This window comes from Zonotrichia albicollis, chromosome 1 (genome assembly GCF_047830755.1).
Source record: "Zonotrichia albicollis isolate bZonAlb1 chromosome 1, bZonAlb1.hap1, whole genome shotgun sequence".
NCBI classification, from domain to species: domain Eukaryota; kingdom Metazoa; phylum Chordata; class Aves; order Passeriformes; family Passerellidae; genus Zonotrichia; species Zonotrichia albicollis.
This window is the reverse complement of record NC_133819.1, coordinates 19,741,594-19,761,984: the sequence shown is the minus strand read 5'-3', so window position 1 is coordinate 19,761,984 and position 20,391 is coordinate 19,741,594. Positions and strand designations below refer to the sequence as shown.

The 20,391-nt window shown below is 35.3% G+C and overlaps 1 protein-coding gene across 3 annotated transcripts in view; it reads left to right on the top strand.

Moving 5' to 3' along the window:
* MALRD1 (MAM and LDL receptor class A domain containing 1) overlaps positions 1–20,391 on the top strand; it is a 217,159-nt gene that overhangs the window by 114,344 nt on the left and 82,424 nt on the right. For all 3 annotated transcript variants that reach the window (XM_074535188.1, XM_026795148.2, XM_074535181.1), the window contains one exon: positions 11,134–11,314. In XM_074535188.1, coding sequence (XP_074391289.1) covers positions 11,134–11,314 — 181 coding nt within the window. The remainder of the gene's footprint in view (positions 1–11,133; positions 11,315–20,391) is intronic.

The window sequence follows — 20,391 nt, the reverse complement described above, 5'->3', positions numbered from 1 at the left end:
TGCTACCACAGGAAAGACTTCTTAGAAAGAGATCTCTGTGCTTTCTACAGCAGAGAGATTTTTTTCCTAAGAAATATGTTAAGGTCACAGGACTTGCTTTTAAAATGCAATTTGTCCCACTCTGGGTGAGATTCCCACAGAGCAACCACTGCTGCAATCACTTTGTCTCTCTTCATTTTGCTCCCTATGTCAAAGGGAATTTTAAGTATGATTTGTCTTATGGTAGAGCAAACATCTCTGGGAGGAAAGGTGGCTGTTACTTTCCCTACTGCTTCCTGTAGATTTGTAAGTCTATATAATACTTTTCAGTAAGCACTATTGGGTACTGTCAAGAATGTTGGATAAATATTTGAATTTGGAATATTTCAGTAAATGTTGCCATTTACTTAAATTTTTAGCACTGCTGCTGGCAATGCAAATACCAAGATCTTGTGAATCTGTTTGCAAATTTTGTCTTGTAGTCTTGTACATCCCTACCATGCTATGTATATTTATATATGTCTAACTTCATTTTTCCTTCAACATACCTGGTGGTGGCCATTGGATAGAAAGGTGTTTTATTACTGGACTATCTGTCAGTTATAAGAGCTCTCAATTTTTTAGGGAATGTATTTCCTAACTGCAGATTAAAAAATTAAATAAAATATCTGGTTCCTTGGCATTCTCTGAGATAAATAGTTGTATCCATTAGATGTTATAGAGACAGGACTTAAACATTTCTCTTAAAGATGTCTCATTTATCCAGGATCAATACAGTGAAGCTTAAAATACTTAATTGAATTTTGACTATATAAAGGATTTACTATTTTTTTCAGCCTCAGTGTTTTGGGTCCCCTGAGGCTGTCCAGTTAATCTAATATCCCAGAGGATCTGTTCTATATTTCTACAAGCCCAAGAACTACAATTGAATTGAAAACATTGCAATAGAATACAAATAGGCTGTATAGTAGATGACACAAAGAAAGAAATACAGTTATATCCCAGAGAACATCCCACTGCATCAAAGTAGGAATGACACCTGATTGACATTAATCACTCTCTCATAAATCTGAAAAAGCATATGATGCACTTTGATGATTAATAGGGAATATTCATGCCAATCCTTGTCCTGCAGATTTATTGCTTTGAAGAAGTGGCAGATTAAATATTTATTAAAACCTTATAGGTTTTTATGTCAGAGTACAGGAATTAAAAATTAATATTATCAGTCTTAAAATTATTACTAATCTTTTAATGATATTGTCCTATATGAAAGAACCTTACTTTTCCTAACTAAATTTTATGTCAGAGATATGTACTTCTTTTTCCTTTATTTTATCAAATTTTATTTTGTTTTTCTCTAACCAGAATTTCTGTAAATATATGTTTTCCTCCTTCTTCCACTCAGTGTTGTGCAGAGAATCAAAATTATTAGAGGTGAATTGCCAAATTGAAAAATTGATTAAAACAAACAAAATCTCTGGAACGTTCCAGATACTTTGCTCAGGTGAATTGGGTTTGCCTTGGGGCTTTTATTTTACAAGGCTGCTATAGTGATAATTCTTTAATTCTTCATGCACAAATCTTCACATTTTGAAGAGTGGAGAGGACTTTCACACAAGTTGATTCCATAATTCCCACTTTGTGGAACTGATCATGTAAACACTGTGCCACTGTGAATGGAATGTTTCTGACCTTAGCAAGCACCTGTCAAAGTGTCAGAGCAGAGAAGCTGTCCTGCCAGCCCAGCTTGTGTCCTGCCTGCCCACTGTGTCACTCAAACTGTGCTTTGATCCATGACGTGTGAAAGGAAGGGTCCTCCACCATCCTTTTTCTCTCAAAGGCATCCTGGACAAGCTCTCCCTGGCAGTCTGGTTTGCTCTGCAGAGCTGAGGTGTGAGTTTTACCCAGTCCCAGTTTCACTGTGCCTGGCTGTAAGCACAGTGAAACATCCAGGGGCTGTGCCCTGCCGTCCTCCTCCTGTCAAGGATGTCACCCCTGGTTCTAGAGTTAGTAGAGGTATGCACTTCCTACTCAGACACTTGTATTCCTTCTCTCAGTCCTTATCCAAACTGATAAAGAAAGAAATGAATGAAAAAAGAAAAAAAAATTAAAAAAAGGTAAAAAAAGAGAAGGTGAGTTGAAGATGCATAAAAAGCACTGAAATTTAGAAAGTGACTTTTGCCTCCCATCTTTCAGTATGGAATTCAAAGTATTCCCTATAGGAGGAAAAACATGACAGATTTGAGGTTTCCTCATGTCTGCAAAATACTTTTTCATGATCTTGATTCATAAAATGTTCTGTTACATCTATTACTCTGTATGCTCTGCATTTGTGCTGGTAGTACATAGAAGTAATGGGGTTATTTTTTTTTAATCCATGGAATCTATCATCGCACAGCATTTAGCCCCCTGGCCCTGTTCGGCACTATGTAGTAATAGTTGTCCAGAATCTTAGAAATTTTGTAACTGTGATTATTTCTCAAGCTCGAAAGCTTTGCTTTTCCACAAAATTTCAGTTGTCTCAACTCTGAGATGTGGACATTGCAAAGAGATCTGTAAAATGTGATTAAAACAAAGGTGTAACAAGGTTTGAGACAAAACAGAACTAAGTTGCTTGAAATGCTAATGGTCTTATGAAGTGGCTTTGATGCTTACTATTACTTAGCCTTAGCAACAGAACTGAGAGAAAAAAATCTAATCCAAGCAATCAAAATTATATCCCTTAAGCTCTCTAAAACCCAAAATGAAACAAAGGTGGATTATGACAGGAAATTAAGAAGAAATATATGCACTTGAGGAGAAAGAAGGGTTGGTAGGGCTAGGAAATGAGGAGAGGATGAAGCAGAACAAAGTACCTAATGAATCCTCTTTTACAGAGTGTTGTTTTATTTCTCTCTTCTAATTGGTAAGGATAACATATGAAATGAAGATTATTTTTTAAGACCCTAAGCACATAAGAGTATACTTGATGGAAATACTACCATGGGAATGTAAAGGGATGTAAATGTCAGAAAAGTTTGCTTGGCTATAAATGAAATCTGGCTATAATGTTATCTATTAGATTTAATAGTTGTGACAGGATAAATCAAAGTTATAAGAAAGGGAAATACACAGACTAGTTTAAGGAAAAACAAAAAATTATTCTTGCCTTCCCATTATAGATTTACAAAATAAGTGGTTTTGAAGTGTAACTTATCCTTTTCTAACGAGCAATTTAATTGTCATTCCTTGCAATGTGTACCTGCTTGAAACTAACTGCTGTGTCCAGGTGAATTACCAATCACTTTTTATCAAAACATCTTTTAAATTGTTTTCTCTCAACTCAGCACTTTGAGCAATTAAAAAGGAAGAGTCTTACTATTTCAGAATTCTACCTCTAGAAATATTGCAAATGCTGGAACCCATGGCAGGGTGAGGTGTTGATGCCTTTTGATGCTCTGGAGCAATTCACTGAGATTCGAGATTTCCAAACAAAACAGGTGCATTTTTAAAAAAGGAATTTTATCTGTGGTACACTTATTTATCTAGTTATTTCATTGGAATGCATGGGGTTTTTTTGCTGAAATGTGTAGTCCTTTATTATAGTGATGGTAATTTAGGAAATGAAAATTGGGGAAAAGATATTTCAGAGAATGAAAATCATCTTAAAACTTTACACAAAGGAGGAAATTAAAGGGTTGGCTGGATGGGTTTTGTCATTAACTCTTATTATGAAAACCTACTGAGACTAATACACACAGACTCTAATAAAAGGCTTGAAAGCTGAAATATCATGTTTCAGCTTTGAATGCTGTTTTCCTTTTTTCTATAAGGCATTGTGAAAATTCAATTTTTTGTGTGATTTTTGTTAAGTTGTCCTTAAAAGTGGAGCCAAATTTTCATGCGTGCTGATGTGCCTAGGTAGCATAGGTATATGTTGCCTGGATAAAATAATTTCTCCAACATGTCATTTGATCAGCTTCATGTTTCGTCTTCAGTTTTTATTGAAGACAGAGACATGCTAAATAGATTGCCTGGTTCCTACTACAATATAACACTGAAAATTTTGGATTTTTAATGAATTCTTTTCATTGCTGAGCATCAAGAATTCTCATTTAAGTCACTGGAACTTGAGTAAGCTCATCAGTATTATATTCCTAAAGTAAAAATCATCCTGTTACAGACTTGTCCCTAACTTGTCCCTGCCTTTTGGAAACATTACTTTGTAGATTCCTGCCTGCTTTTCTGATGCTATTTCTTCATTTCTGCTGCCTCAATTTGCTGAAAAATTCAGAATCCCATAGTGAGCATCTTGCAGCATTCTTCAGTTTAGTGATGGAAGATAAATTTTGAGTTTAAAATCTCTTCCTACATTGAAATATTTTGTTTGTCTCAGAGCTATTCTAGGAAGACTCAGTAATTTTGGAATTATAATTTTAATGCAGAGCTTCAACGTTCAGATAATTAGCAGCAATTTTCTAAATGTAATGGCAATACTAACCACAAGAATTATTTAATAGGAGCGGCACATTTTCAAAACATTAGCTGAGGGCAGAGTAATAAATAACTACTACTGTGCCCAGATTTTCCTATATTATTAAAAACAACATGAACAAATGTTTTGTTTGGTTTGTTTGCATATCAACCTTGCCCATAAAATGCCAAGTATGTGCCTTTCTCCAAAATAAGGTAGCTGTGTTATTTGAACCAGTGCTGTTTAAGGGAGGTGTTTGTATGGAATTGTTATCAGACTGGTGACTGACAGGTGCGCCAGAGGACACCGTGCTCGCTCATAACTCCCATCTTCAGGGCCTTGGTGGCTGCTCTCATTTTTCTTTGTGTCACTGTGAAGGAAAGATAGAAGAGAGAATAGAAAAAAAAGGAAACAAAGAAAATAAGGAAGAGGATCAGAAGGAAAATATTAGCTTGAATTTTAAGTCTTGGATGAACAAATATCGACTTCAGTGCATTTTTTGACTCATTTAAATAAGTCTGATGATTTGATACTCCTGACCATTTAGCTCATGTAGAGCTTTTGTTTGCTTGAATGAAATATAAGATCAAACTCTGTATGGTTAATTTACTGTTTTCAAGTAGAACAGTGTTTTAAAAATTTTTAAGAGAAAATCAGTGAGAAACTAAAAAAAATAGAATCTTTCATACTGTTAGTATGACATCAGATGAAGGAGACACAATAATATTTTCCTTTATTTAAAGAGATTTTGCTATACAGCATCAGTTTTCAATTTTATTGTATTTTAATGCAATTTTTTTCAAGCTACTTATGAGAGAATAAAGCTTAGGAAGTGGGATCTTTACATTAAGCAATGATGCTACCTCTGTGTGCAGAAGTAGCGTCAGCCCAAATCTATAAAGGAAGGTGCTCAGAACCTTCTCCAAATAGGACTCATGCTCAAGCAATGAAACTGAAATAAGTATGTAGATGATTTTAGAAGTGTCAGCAGAGATATTAATTGTCCTGTGACTTGGGGAAATACAAATTCATGGACAAGGTCTTCAAATTATGGACAAATAAGGAGAAGTGTGAGTTTTTTTCCTACCACCTCCTGTTCCTTTGATGTGCATGTAGCACTCAGGACTGCTCTCCACTCCTTGCTGACAAAAGGAACAAGCAGGGAAGAAATGCAGCTCATCATGGAGTACTTAATTTTTAAACTATTTGGTCAGCCATGAAAAGACTTTAATAATGTTATCACACCAAGGAAAATAAAACTGCATTAAAACCAGGTTTATTAATTAACTTCATTTGCACACCATGAAAATACATTTTATCCTAAGCAAAGGATAAATGCCTGAAATACTCTTGTAAAACAGAGGGATAAGAGTGCATCCAAAACCAGAGAAAATAGCAGTGACAGTTAAAGTCACATTATGCTCATTCTATACCATTTTTCTGTGCTTTGGATAACATATATCATGTTTAAAAGATTCTGGATAATCAAAGCTTTTCAGTAAGACACTGTTTTCAAAGTAAACTGAAAGCAGAGATGTTTTTCCTAATTTTTTATAGAAGTAGGTAAAAAGTGTTTTACTTCTCTTAAAAGTCTGAAAGGTGATGTAGAAAGGGGAGTCTTTTAATACAGTTAATCTGGAAAGTATTTTTAAGGTATTAATAACAAACATTTATTTTTTTTATGAATCATTTGAAAATATTCTGTCTCTGATTAAAAAGCCCTCAAGTATATTTGGTTTGAAGAGTCCAGGAATATTTAAGAAATGTTTTCATTGCCTCCATCCATTTGGTAAGCTCCGCTTCATTTCCTGTTGCTCTGCTAAAATAAATATCTGATGGGAATGAACCAGGAAAATATTTTGAACCCAGCTTGGAATATGAATAGAAGGAGAGGTGCAGATCAAGAACAAAATCTGTGTTTCATTGCTGTTTCATTGCAGATGCAACTAGGAAGGTTGCCTCATAGAGAAATCTTTATAATTGCATCTGGAATATTTACTGTAATGCTCAGAAAGAAAGTGTATTAACAGGAAGTTTCTTTGCAACATCTTGTAATGGAAAATCACATACTCCTTGTGCATGCTTTGGAGTCAGTTCCTAATAATGTTCTGACTCTGTTAGAAATGTAGCCTTGAGACTAATGGTGGTCTCTGATGGATAGAAAAAATATTAAACTCAGCTACAAAATAAAAGGAATTCTAATATAAAAAAAAAATCCTTCCTCTCCTTTATTTTTACTATCCCCAGGTGAATTAAGGAGGATATTGAGTCAAGTAAGTTGTACCTTACCCCTTGAAATGCTCAAAAGAGAGGCTATAAACACTTTAGATTGTCCTTCAAATGAAGACAAGCATGAGAAAGATTCTGAAATGCACTGGAATGAAATAATTAAAAACTAATTCCCCTCAGACCATCAGAAAGCCAATAAAAATCCTCTGAATATGAATATTAATTTTCCAATAGGGCTGGGCATACAGACCTGCAGATCTAATCAGATTTTGGCCTTCTTAGAAGTAATTCTGCCATTTTCTGAGTGTTTATTACTCAGCATAATGTGCCATAGTGGAAGTCTAGGACCCACTGCTGCAAATCAATGCCCCTTACTGTCAAGTTTTCCTTAATGATGGCTCCTCGCCTGAGCCTGACCCTTCACTATGTTCAACCCACAGAGGGCACTGATGTGCAATTAGTAATAACTTTCCAGAGCCTTAAATGAAAACACCATCTGTTTTTAGCAGTCTTAGTGTGTATTTTTGGGAAGTGACAATTTTTTTACTTGATCTGGAAATAACATTGAACTCTTGGAATTTCTCAGGTTGAGTTTAGGGAATTAAAAAGTGCAGAATTACAAAATAGGTTGTAAAGATTATGTTCTGGGGAAATTTCTGGAGCTTTTTTGTAGTGGTATTGCCTGGCAATAGTCTGCACTAATAAATAGTAAACCATATACTGGGAAGCAGTAAGTTTGAAGCAGAAATACTCATGCAAATCTAGGATGTGTTCCATTGCATCCTGTGGTCCAGTCATCCTGTAAAACTTACATTATGACCAACAAATAATTCTCTTTAACCATTTCTGTCTGCATGAAGCCGACATGCAGCTAAACTCTTGAGGAGTAGCAGGAAAATGCAATTCCTGCCCTGACCTACAGCCAGCAGAGCCAGCCACAGATCTGAGCCACTTTTTCTCAGCCAGTTGGAGCACAGAGAGCAGCTGGGCCTTTTGTCACCAACCAGCCCAGGCTAGAGAGAAATCTACACTCAATATGAGTAGGTCTCAGCAAAAGAATAACCTTTTAAAAGCAGAAAACGGTGACATTGTGACCTCCAGCCTCCTCTACACTAAGTGTATTTCTACTTGTCATATATCTCTTTCATGTATCTCTCCTTTACATTAATATATGTGTACAAGAGTGAAAGAGATCAAAGGATTTCTGGATGCAATGGGCAGGTCAAAGCACAGGATAATTTTTCTATCCACCAGAGGCCATATTTGTGTTTGTTTTAGAAGCAAACACATTCCAAAGATATGAAAGAAAAAGCCAAAGCACAGGACAGATTAAAAGGTTGGAGAATGCAGAAAACAAGACAATAATTCATGAAATGGAATTTGCAAAGCTGCAAAGCGATGATCCTGTCATGCCAAGCATGTATCCAGAAATGTATAGCTCACAGTCCTGAGCCAAGCCAGCTTCACTCCCTGGGCCTGGGGAGAGGAGGAAAGCCCAGTTTTCTGCTTCTCTCTTCCTTTCCCACCTTCCCTCAGATGTTTGATGCAGAAAATGTGCAGGGCTTATGACTTTGAAGGGACTTTGCACTCTGCAATAAAACAGCCTTCATACAGTTATTCAGGGGGTGAGGATGCTTTTCATTTTGGTATGTAGAGCTGTAACTAAGCAAGTGAAAAATCAGCCTGTCATGTTTTATGAAGTTCTACTGTGATGTAGGAACTCCTTTTGTCTGTGGAACCCAGACAAGAAGAGAGATGTCTCTTCTGCATTTTATTTGTGTACTCCTATTCAATAGCTTGTGAAGTGCAAAAAGAAGCTGCCATAAAGTTTCCATCCAGAAAAATTCTTCTTAACAAAAAATATTTCAGTGTCTCACTGTATAAAAAATGCCCCAGTGCCTATAACTGCATAAAGATTCAATACGTGATGGCTATGATACCATATACAAATTGATTGCTACAACATTTTTATGCAGTTATTTCTAAAGAAATATGTGATCCCCATCACTTGTTGCTTATAGCATCCTTTACTAAAAATCAATGTGATAAACACAATGTTAGTCTGAACAGAATGTCATGTAATTAAATATAATGTGAAATCAATAAAAATCTAGCTAGTAGCAGATATGAGGCTCATACTCTGGATAACTGTGTAACGTTTCACACCTCCAGATTTATATAAATTCTCATGTCTGTGTATCTTAAAAAGATTCTGCTATCTCCATACATTCAATCTTAGATACATCTAATTTTGTAATAGATTTGGGGTTTAATATTCAGAGAGAAAAAAGTTTTGAATTTTTCTATCATGCTCAAATGCAGGAATGTAAGGCAAGTCCCTTATCCTTCAGCATTATTTTAATCTACTTCATTTTAAGTTTCCTAAATTCACCACTAATACTGAGCTAATTTTTTTAAATTAATCAGTGATTTATTATGAAAAATATTAATGAAAATTATTTGTATTCCAAACAGTTGTAAAGTGCAGACAGAAGAGAGTCCATATACAACGAATGGATAAAATGTTTAAAACTGCATCTTTTCTAAGGTTTGGGGCTGTATTCTATGTTGGACAATACAACAGGCCAAATGTAACTCATCATAACCATCCATTTTATTCATGTCATGAATAGGTGAAAGGTGTTAGCAGATTGAACAAACTACCCCAATAATAAGAAATACTCTCCTGGAGGCTGTTCAAAAATATCAGAATCAATGGAATAGATAGAGCTGAGCTATTGAAATAAGTTAAGATATTTATGAACAGAAATAATAAGTTTAAAATAGACAAGAAGTTGGATTTGAAAATCATCATGGGTCCTCCTCAACCTGAGATGATCTGTGGTGCTCTGCCTGTTAAAAGAACGGACTGCTGATGTGATGGCACATAGAGTTAGGAGTCTCACTGGGAGGAATTCATTAAGAACATCATTAACAATTGTCGTCAACTCTGGAATTAGTGGTGCAAAGCACTCCTAAGGTCTTGTTGTATTATTTTCACTTTAATGGACTGTGTCATTGGCTTTAAACAAATGAGACATAACTGATGAAGCAATGCCTAAACTTGCATCTGTATGTGCTTGCGTGCTCAGATATCATGACTTAGAAAGGGCTGCTATCACCATGGGTCAAACATCATTAGTTATGTGCAGAAATAGAGTTATTCAGCTGGATATCTATGGCTTTACATGAAGTTATGGAAATTCATCCCTCTTTTTTTCTTTCCTGTTTAACGTTTTAAAGTAAAGTTGCCATTGTTTTCAAAAGTTCCTCTACTGTTCATTATGATTTTCAAGAACAGCCTTGCCAAGCAGCACTTCAAGTGTCTCTATGCTTTGTTAGGTCTGAGGACCTCCTTCTAAAAGAAATCAACAACTCTGTGAGTTTCCTGATTCACAAACGAATGTAATATTTGTGTGCATGCTTGTCTGCACTTTCTTATTCAGAAGACAATATCTACCAAGCACCAAGATTCATTTTCTCATCATAAATATGCATAAGACATTAACATAAATCTGATCTAACAGGTTCACCATGGATAAAGAAATGTAATTAATTTTCTTCCCTGTCTATTTTACTGCTGTCTCTATTTTCCTTAGATTTTGCTTGTTCATGTACAACAGTCTTAGAACCTTTGTTATGCATTATATTTAGCTGCTTGACGCATCTCACAGTGTTTTTCTTAACCCCAGCTGGAGTGCTAATGGCTTTTGCTAGGAAAAGAGTAGAAAAAAATTTCTTATTTACAGTTTGGATGGTTATTCAGACAGTCACAAAGAAAAATAGATTTAGACGTATACAAAACTTATGCAAATATTTCCTTTTGATGTCATCGTATATATGCATCAATCCTTTATGGCAAGGAAAATTGGTGCATCTGCATTCTAACACTACTATTATAAAATTAAGAATGTTTGCTGCTGACTTGCCAGATAGGTAGTATGATAAGAGGTCTAAAGAAAAGCTTTAAAATACATTCGTGTACTTGTGAGTCAGAGTATTCTTATTTACCTTCAAATAAGCTATTCTAAATCTATGGTTATCACATATTTGTTTGGTTTTACTCCCCTTTATCACCGTTGTCACAACTTTTGAAAGATAGATGGATACAATTTATAATGGTACAGTAACCTTGCATCCAGTAATATATTCTAAAAACAAAAACCAGCTCTGTATAAAGTTAAATACAACTGTAACAAAACAGATTGTTTTGCAGTTCAATCACACACAAAGTAATTTCTCTACTGAGATTTTACTTGCTGCTGATGGTCGTTATTTGCACAGTACTCATCTAATTTCACTACCTTTCCTATTATCCTAGCAAAGAATCTGTTTGCTGATTCTCAACACAACTGCATGGGTGTCTTCAAGTCTTCTTCTTGTTTCGTTTGGTTTGAGTTTTTTCCCCAAAACTTTTGATAATCCATATGTACGTGTATCTTACTATATATAATTTATTCAAATTTCAGACTGTTGATGGTATTGTGAAAATATGGAGTGAATCAGGAACTCATGGTGATGAGTGGAAGAAAATCAGGTTACACTTGGGGAAGCTGAGGAATTTTGAAATTATCTTTGAAGGCGTTCGTACTGGAGACCTGGGAGGAGGAGCAGCAATAGATGACATAGAGTTCCACAACTGCACCACAAGTAAGTTCAAGAGGAAAATTCTTTGAGGGATGTTACATGAGATGTAGGAACTTCTTGTTAATTTTTAAATACATCATAATTTTACTGTTATCATCATAATTTTATTGCTCATAAAATCAGTTATGAGTAAATTGTTTCTGCGCTTCTAACTTTAATACTCTTTTCTGCACATACATTTGTGCAGTGTTCTCACACTGAATTATGGCAGATAAATCCAAGAAATTACTAAGATTTTGTTTCCTTTATTTATTTTGTTTTGAGTAATTTTCACTTTCCTTCTTTAATCTCATGGTAAATTATTGAGTCTGTGATGTTATATATAACAACTTTGTATAAATTGTGTCAGATTATAGTATATGAAACCTGTGGTCTCTGTGTTTTATAATGAAGTCTCTTGCCGTAAGAATAAGTGAAGATTACAAATGAACCTTTATCCATATTATTTTTCCCAGTTCAGTTTTGTGTTAAGGTCAACAAAATAAAACCTTTGACTCCTTCACTAAACATTCTATTTAATTTGTATCTCTGTGGACATAGGCTAAAATAAGAGCAGTTTGCCCTTATTAAAAACAACAAAAGCAACAGCAACAACTGCAACAACAACAACCACCAAAAAAAAACAACCCACCTACCAAAAAATCCCCAACAGACCCCCAAACAAAAAGTAACAAAAGAAACCCCTAAAACCAAGATAAATACTGAGTATATAGATCATGGGTTCTGTTAGGAAAGTATGTGGTTTTTATCTTGTAGGAAACAGTGTGACACAACATAAGTGATTTTGTTAAACGAGGTGCTGATGCCACATATCAACACTGTATGAGTTTTGTGGTAGTTGTTTGGGCAAGCTTTAATCTCCTGCCATAGACTAGATGCCCATCATAAACTGAAGTATGAACAATGAACTTCTTGTTCTAGTTTCATCTAAAAAATGAAAGGTTTGCATCCAGAAATTGTTGTATAATTCAAAGGATGGAAATGTGATACAGTCTGGAGCATTCTTCAGGAATGCACTTTAATAAAACTCTAAGGCAGATGTACTCTTAAAAGCTCTACAAAGCACACTAGCATTACTGAGCCCCTTGTCTTTTTTCCAAGTGTTTAATTGTCCTCATTGCTGTGTGTGTGATTGTTCTCCAAAAAACAAAGGTAGATAGCTAAGCATGCCCTGGTAGGAGATGGTAAGTCAATATCTATCATCTTGAATGACAAAGTGAATGTTGGTCTCTCTTGCAATTTGTTGTCAGTTGTGTTCACATGTATTAATTCATACCAGTGGGGTCTAGTTAAACCACATTTCTGGGATTCTGTTCTGTTTTGGAGCTACAACAAATTAGACACTTCATTTCACAGTCAGATTCATGAAGATATTCAGCAAATGAAAATAGTAAAGTTTGTTTTCTTAAGGAAGAAGTAATATCTCTGTTAAATTCATAAAGATGGCATCAAAATCTCTTAATATAGTGTAAAAATATTTTTTCTTACTCTTATGTCCACATATTATATAACAACCTGAAAAATGACATTATATAAGCATAACTGGAAATATTCCAGAGTTGTCATTGAAAGGAAGGAAATTGTTTCAATAAGGATTTGGAAAGCTGTCAGGTGAAGGATCCTTAATCTCTTAAAATGTTAAGATTGCTGAAATTTACATTTGTTTTAGTCTATGACCCCACAAATCTGAATGTTAACAGTGTTTTATAACAAGTCTTGCATTAAAATACCTTTGCAGTGAAACAGTTCAGGAAGTAACTTGGTTTATTACTTTATAGCAACTATTTGTTTTACAGCACTGCTTCAGGAAGAAGCTCTGTTGGGAAAGCAGTTGCACCAAGTGCTCCAACTGCTTTTCCTTACAGCTTCAGCACAGTCATATTCCTGCGTATTTTGCAGAAAATTATGGTTTATGAAGACAGATGATTCAGAGGAGGCTTTTCTCATAGAAGTTTGATATGTACAATTGAAGCATAGTTTGCAATAAAAAATTTTTAAAGATTGATTTAGGAAAGTTGGAGACCCAAGATGCTGATCCTTTATAGAATTATAACTTGAATGGTCATAGCTTTTGCACTCTAATAGGGTACAGTCTCTACACTCAGGAATCATTTCCTTACAGCATCTCTGGTAGTGTATGCTAGGTACAGCAGGGTTATCAGTAAAGTTTAGGATTATGCATCCTATGGGAATGTGTTTAGGCTTATGGCTTTGCTTCCCAGCAGGATCAGAGGGCTATCATTTGTTCTCTTTTCAGCTGCATCTGTGTGCATCTGTGAACATGCATGCCTGTAAAATAAGCACAACAAACAAAACCTAAAAGAATCAACCAACAGCCCACCACATCTCACTCCACCTCTACCCCCTGATTTTCTTAGCTGTATGAGGACAATGAGCCTCAAACCAACATTAAAAGGGAATCATTTAGTGCCTTTCACATCAGCTCTGCACTCTGCTTATGATGTTTTGCCTTCTACTCCACAAGTTGATACCTGCTTGCTTAATTTTCTCAAGGCTTTTGGTATGCTGACCTTCCTGTTGGCATGATGACATGAAGGAGCCTGGTCTGACCTTTCTCATTCTTGTGGTTATTGATTCTTTACCTGTGTAGAACAAACAAGCAAAATACATTTTGCCAGTTTCTCAAAAATAACATTTCCCACCTGACCCAAGCCTGGGGCATCCTGGATAGAGAAAGCATGTCATGTACAGATTGTACTTTTTGCAGCACAGAGTTCACAGTTTTATTGTGTCTGTTGTAAAAAAGCTAAAAGTCAGCAAACACAATCTTACTGTGGCCAAACTCAAAAAGAAGAGCAGCATACAAAGCAAATGGGGAACAGGGGTTTCTGATCAACAAAATGACTTGATTTACAGCACTTACCCATGCTCTGTGTTTGGAGCTGTAGAATTGCTGGGCTAGACATATGACAAGAGTCCTCTAGGGCAGCTGAAGCCTCATTTCTATTTTCTACTTGGTCTTATTTTGTTAAACTAAAATCTTACATATTATAGGTATTCTGGATGTGTTAATTACATAAACTATGGAATATACCATGCACAGAAAAAACTAGGAGATTGAAAATAATTAAAACTTAAAAAACAGGTTTAAAATAGAATAGAGTTGAAATGAGAATGCCTTAAATTCCATGGGGGAAAAATTCTAATATTTAGTTGCTTCTCAGCAGACAGTATTTAGTGGTGAAAACAGGAGTAAAGGCAATTCTGGAGTTTTCTAATATTTTGGGATAGCTTCCTCCTCACAGACTGTCCTTTTGGAAGCTGCTGAATGATATTCCTGGAACATGGTTTGCAGTCAACACAACAAAATAATTGCTTCTTTGCCAAAATTATGTACTCAAATTGAGACAGTGAAAAGGGAAGAGAGAGGCAGCCCATGTGATATTTTACATGTGAATATTAGGTCTGTTTTCTGCAGTATGGTAATATTCAACAGTTATACCATTGTTTAATATATCTAAATACTTATTTTATTTTACGTGTATTTTCCTTCGGCTTGCTTTCATACAGTATGTTATAAGCTGTATACATCATAAGGGTATCTGCACTGAGGTGCATTCTTTGCTCTTCACTTACATAGCTGTGATTTACATAGCTCATTTTACATGAGGATTTTCAACTGATTACAGAGAATCTTTTCACTATTTCCTTTTAAAAATTAATTTGTCAACAGCTTCTTTATCAGTAGAATACTACAAATGACTTTATTATGATCTGAGCTTCTGAAGCCCTTTCCTTCAAGGTTCATTTTCATCAGGTTTCACTAATTTCTATGGAAGTGAAGGACAAGAAGAAGCTGTGGGTTTATTGGAAATATGAGCTCTAGGATATATTGTCAAGAACAGAATGAAAAAAATATATAAAAGAGTTGGTTTTGAGAGGGTAAGAATGTTCTGGTAACAAAAATAGGGTAAATTCCAAATCTGATACATTTTGCCTTACAGATTAAATTTAAAAATATCGAAAATAGTGAAATTTCATTACAGATAGAAAGAAGTTATTCTTAAGTTAGCTGATGTACTGTTTTGTTTTGGTTTTTTTTCACTTATACAATAATTCTTTATACAACTTTATTGAGACTGTGTGACCTGAATGGACTTTACTGTCATCATTTCTTGTGCTTTTTAATAATTGACTTTGACCATGCATGAGGTTATTTACAGGCTGGAAAAAAGTCTCTCCATTTTTGCATCAATAAAAGATAAAATATCTATGAGGGTCATGCAGAATAATCCCTAATGATAAATTTATTTTTTACACTTATGACATTTAACTTCATGATAATGCAGTCTGCTATCATTAAGGAGCACTTCAAGCACTATTGATCTGCTTTGCCAGCTGATGGCTCACTGTCAAATAACAGTGAATCAAGAGCACAATTTCTCAGCCATGCTGTTACCAGAAGTCTGATTTTTGTGCATCTGTAATGTAAAGAAAAGGAATTTTGTAGTGTCAGAAACACAAGAGCAAATATAAGCATCGACATACACATGACTCAGCCACATCGTACAGACTGATTTTGGTGTTCCAGGGCACCACTTGAAAAACTAACAAGGGAAGACAAATGAAAATAAGAGAATCATAATCTGAATTAAAATTTGAAAGAATTTTCTAGAACATTTTGCTATTCAGTTGATTTATATATTTTTCCATAGTCTGGGAATTCAGTGTTATAGAAATCCAGGAACAAGACAGAACCATTACAGCTACAGTAATCTTTGTCAGTTGACTGTTTGGAATCAGATTCCACAACCTTTTGTTCTAATGTTACAATTATATTCCCTTTTTAGAAGGCAGAAAAGTAAAAATTCTGCTATCTATTAATAGGGAATTGCTCCACCAAATTGAGCTGAACAGAAATTTTCATTAAAATATAATAAAGCTGGTTTACCTAGTGGCAAACTTTTTCTTTCCTTTTCTCCTCATATATTTGTATTCCTCCTCACATATTTGTATTCCTTCTCACCTACTGTTTATGGCAAAGACCATAGGTGAAGGCACTGAAATCCTTTGAACAACTTTACTTCCATGCTCTTATAAACAAGAAGCTTTGAAAGTCTCGGTAGAAAAATACTTTCTTATTAGAATTCCATCCTAGCTTTGCAGATCAGAGAGACAATAACTAAAACATCCTAGTGTTTGTGTATGTAGGCCAGCTTTTTTTGTTTTTAAAACAAGCCAGTGTTTCCTTTGAATCCTCAGCTATGTATCATGCAAAGCTTTATGTTTAGTGGAGAATTTAGTTCCTTCTTCTCAAATACTTGAGAGAAGTTCAAATTCTGATAATAGAAGTATTCAGTACAAATCTGGCCCTGAAGTGAGAGGGAAAGGAATTCAGACAGAGAAAGGTGCCAGACCTAAATTAGTCACTAAGGATATTCACTGATGTTCAGAGAGAATGTATGCCCAGTTTTTTAAATTTTCTTCTTTTCCCCCCTTCAAATATTTTAATGATTCATTATGACTTTCTCCTGTTTTTATAAATAGGTCAGTGTCAGGTTATTTGAAGTGGGACACTGGAATCACACGACCTGGCTAAAACTTCTCTGTAAATGTGCTGAAATCAATGATGAATTTTTTTGTAAGCCTAATATTTGGATTTTGCCTTTACGAGGAAATTATTCTCTGATTTCATTGTGAGCTATCAATTTAAAATTTTTTGCAAGATACTGAATCTTCTTCATTAGAGAGAAAGCAAGCTCATTTTGAGAAGTCTAGAAATTTTGGTATCATTAACTTAAGCACTTGGCTTAGTGCAACATACATTAACATGAGTGTACTTTATCACTTGAGGGAAATTTTACTGAACTCAGACCTCATTACACTCAGCAGAGGGTACAGGTATGCACAATTTGGTTCTAGAGAAGGAAAAATCTCCCTTTTGGGAATGTGAAGGTCAGCCACAGATGCCTTTCAGAGGATTCCCTTCTGCATGCCCTTGTAGGAAGCACTCAGTGAGGAAGGCAGCATGCTAAGGAGAGATGTGGAGGAAATTCCCCCAGCCCAACTTACCAGGGCTGCCAGTTACACTGGGGAAAGATGGGAATTCCTGCATGAATTCCTGCACAAGTCCTGTTATGCAAAAATGCTTAAACTGCATTGAATATTAAGACTTTCTAAAAATGTTTGAAAAATATAAATTAATTTTTACAAAATTAGTTTTTAGAAAAATTAATTTTTACAGTCTGGGTTTGGGGAAAGATTTACATTTGACAACCTTCTTTGAAAAAAAAAATTAAAATGGAATAAAGGGAAATATGGCACCAGCTCGAAAACTGCAGAATTGTCTTGGTTTTTACTGCAATGTTCAGAAGTCATCGGCATATCTGTAAACTAGGATTTCTGTTTGTGCTCATGTAAAAAAAAACATGAGCTTAACCAAAAGGTTTGTTCACCTCCTTTTTGCAACTCTCAGAGATTTATAAGTAATGCCACAGATTTTGAATATGAGAAACAAGAAATAAACTTTTACCTCATTTTTCACGAAGAGACCTCAGTGGCATTTTAGTTTTTTTGTTTATCTCATGGGAAACTTTTGAAGTAGAGTTGCTGACTCCAAAGATAATTTGGTTTGCTAGCACATGGCTGTAAACAAGGACTTTCAGCCTAAAATTAAAATCCCATCATTTTGACATTTACTTCACATATTGCTTACTCTTCATATCTGGAGGCAGATTTTTTTGACTCCACCTATTTCAAACAGGTCAAAAGAGAAGGATTTTTTTGGCTACTAAAATATCTAGGGTTGAGGTGAATGGGCTATCTTTTTTTTTTTTTTTTAATATACAATCTTTTTTCTGTAAAGGTGGTACTAGGAGAATGACCCTTGTCCCAGACTGAGTTCATTTTCACGTAAAATGTCTCTAGAATGTAGGCACCCTTCCAGTGCAGCCAAACTGCATATAACCCATCTTACACCTCCGTGCAAGGTGACACCCAAGATGAATTTCACATCTCAGGGCAATGCTGCAGAGACAGAGAGAGCACTCAGCTGAGGAAGAGTCTCCTATTTGCAGATAATTGCAGCTTGCTATGTGCTCTACTCCATTGGTCTGTCACAACAGCCCCTGTGGACAACATTAGGACAAGTCCATGATAAAAAAATAAAATATTCGTATCAAATGCTTTTAGGATATCTGTGATAACTGGAGAGCGCTGTGATTGAGTTGTTTTGATTGATTCTATATTGCAGTGGAAAAAATAGTTTGACAATCACTTTCAGTGTAGGTATTATTGAAGAGCTCTAAAAATAATTTATTCATCTGAACTTTCTGAGGTGCAATGTAACTCTACACTGGAATTAGGATAGGGGACAGACAGGGAGCGGGGAAAGGACCAAGAAATAGACATCTCATGTCATATTGTTTCAGGAGATACTTTTATCTGGTTGAACATGTTAATAATTTCTGGGAAACGGGGTTTTCTGCTGAAGCATCTCATGATTTTTTGCCTTATTTCCACTTCTCCCTTTTTTTTACCACTTGCAGATTCCAAAGAGATAAAGCCTAGAACAGCCAGACCCTCATTGCTCAGTCCTCAGTGCTTCTCCCTTGTGTGTCCTTTGGTATTAAGCAAAGTATGGTAGATCCCTATATAAGAGTACCATGAGTCTGAGATCCTTATCCTGCTCACACACTGTATGCCAAAGCTGGTCTTTCAGTCTTTATCCAATATAAAAGTGTCTGTCCTTGTCTCCTGTGGATTTATATACTCCATGATATCAGCACTAGAAGTTAAAGAGAATTTTCTTATCTTTTGTATTGCTTGAGCCAGAGCAGCTCTGAATTTCCAGTACTGTGAATAAATTTTTTATTCTTCCAGGTTATCAGGGGCCTTAGGCACACTACTGCTTGCTTTGAACAGCTTTGGGAAGTCCTTTGGCTGAATTTTGTGTCTACAGGTCAGAGTCTTTCCTAAGAGTCGATATAATTTGTTAGATCTGCTGTTTATGTTGGAGTCAGAACATATCTTTGAATTAAATCTGACCTTTTGTGTGATCTGTTCCATAAGGACACTTCTCTATGGTTTTAAAATGATAAAAGGACCTTATGTGAAATTACATGTAGCTTGCTTGAGCAGAAGCATCTGCATCTAGTTTTCCTTGCAATAGATTTACAAGGTCATCCATGGAAAGAAACATTATTGATGAGTTTGCCAATACAATTCTAATATTCTATAAAAAATCAGGCATGAAGAGTACTGAGCAATTGAGGCAGCAAATGAAAAAACTTGATGAAAATTGCATTTCATAATTTCTGAATCTCAGACTACAATTGAGTAATGAAACCTTCTGGGACTGTGTATTTCATAAATTCCACTTTAAACAAAGGGTGAAACTTGTAAATTAAATTTCCTTTAATTGAATAATATTTTCAACAAGATGTTTGATTATTCCTACATCTCAAGTGTTGTGAAAGAGGGGCAAGAAGTGGTTTAAGTACTCCCACTAAACAATACAATTTAAACAACAAAAATAGAAGGAGGTGAATTTTCAACTTAAATCTGAAAGCATTTCTACTCAGGAAGGACCATAACTTCTAAAAAGACAAATAGTGGGAGAAAAGACTAATTTCAATTGAATATACATTGTATGTTATGTTTCATTTCATACTGCTGACATGGTGGTGTTGTAGTGTTGAGTGACTGCATGTGTTTCTCTTGGAGAGCAGAATGAGACTCTTGTTAAACAGCAGCTTGGTGCACTTGAACTTGAGGCACACCCTGCTTTCCAAAACAGCTCGAGGTCATATTCACTGCTGCCTTTAGGAACCATAATAATTTGGAATTCACCCAATGCCTTTCAAAAGCACAAAGCATTGGCCAAACACAACTTCCTATAACCTATGTCTTTAATGTTGTTATACTAGAGCATCTCTTCCTGTGTGATGAATCACTTCTTTCATGTTAAGTCTTTTAAAAATTTACTCTGTGTTTACAAATCTATGATATTAAGTGCTATCTACTAAGCTTAAATATTTTTGGCCTCATCCATTTTGTTTCAAACAATAAAGACCTGTACCCTATTTGACTGATAATCGACCTGTCTGGCTCTTTCTGTG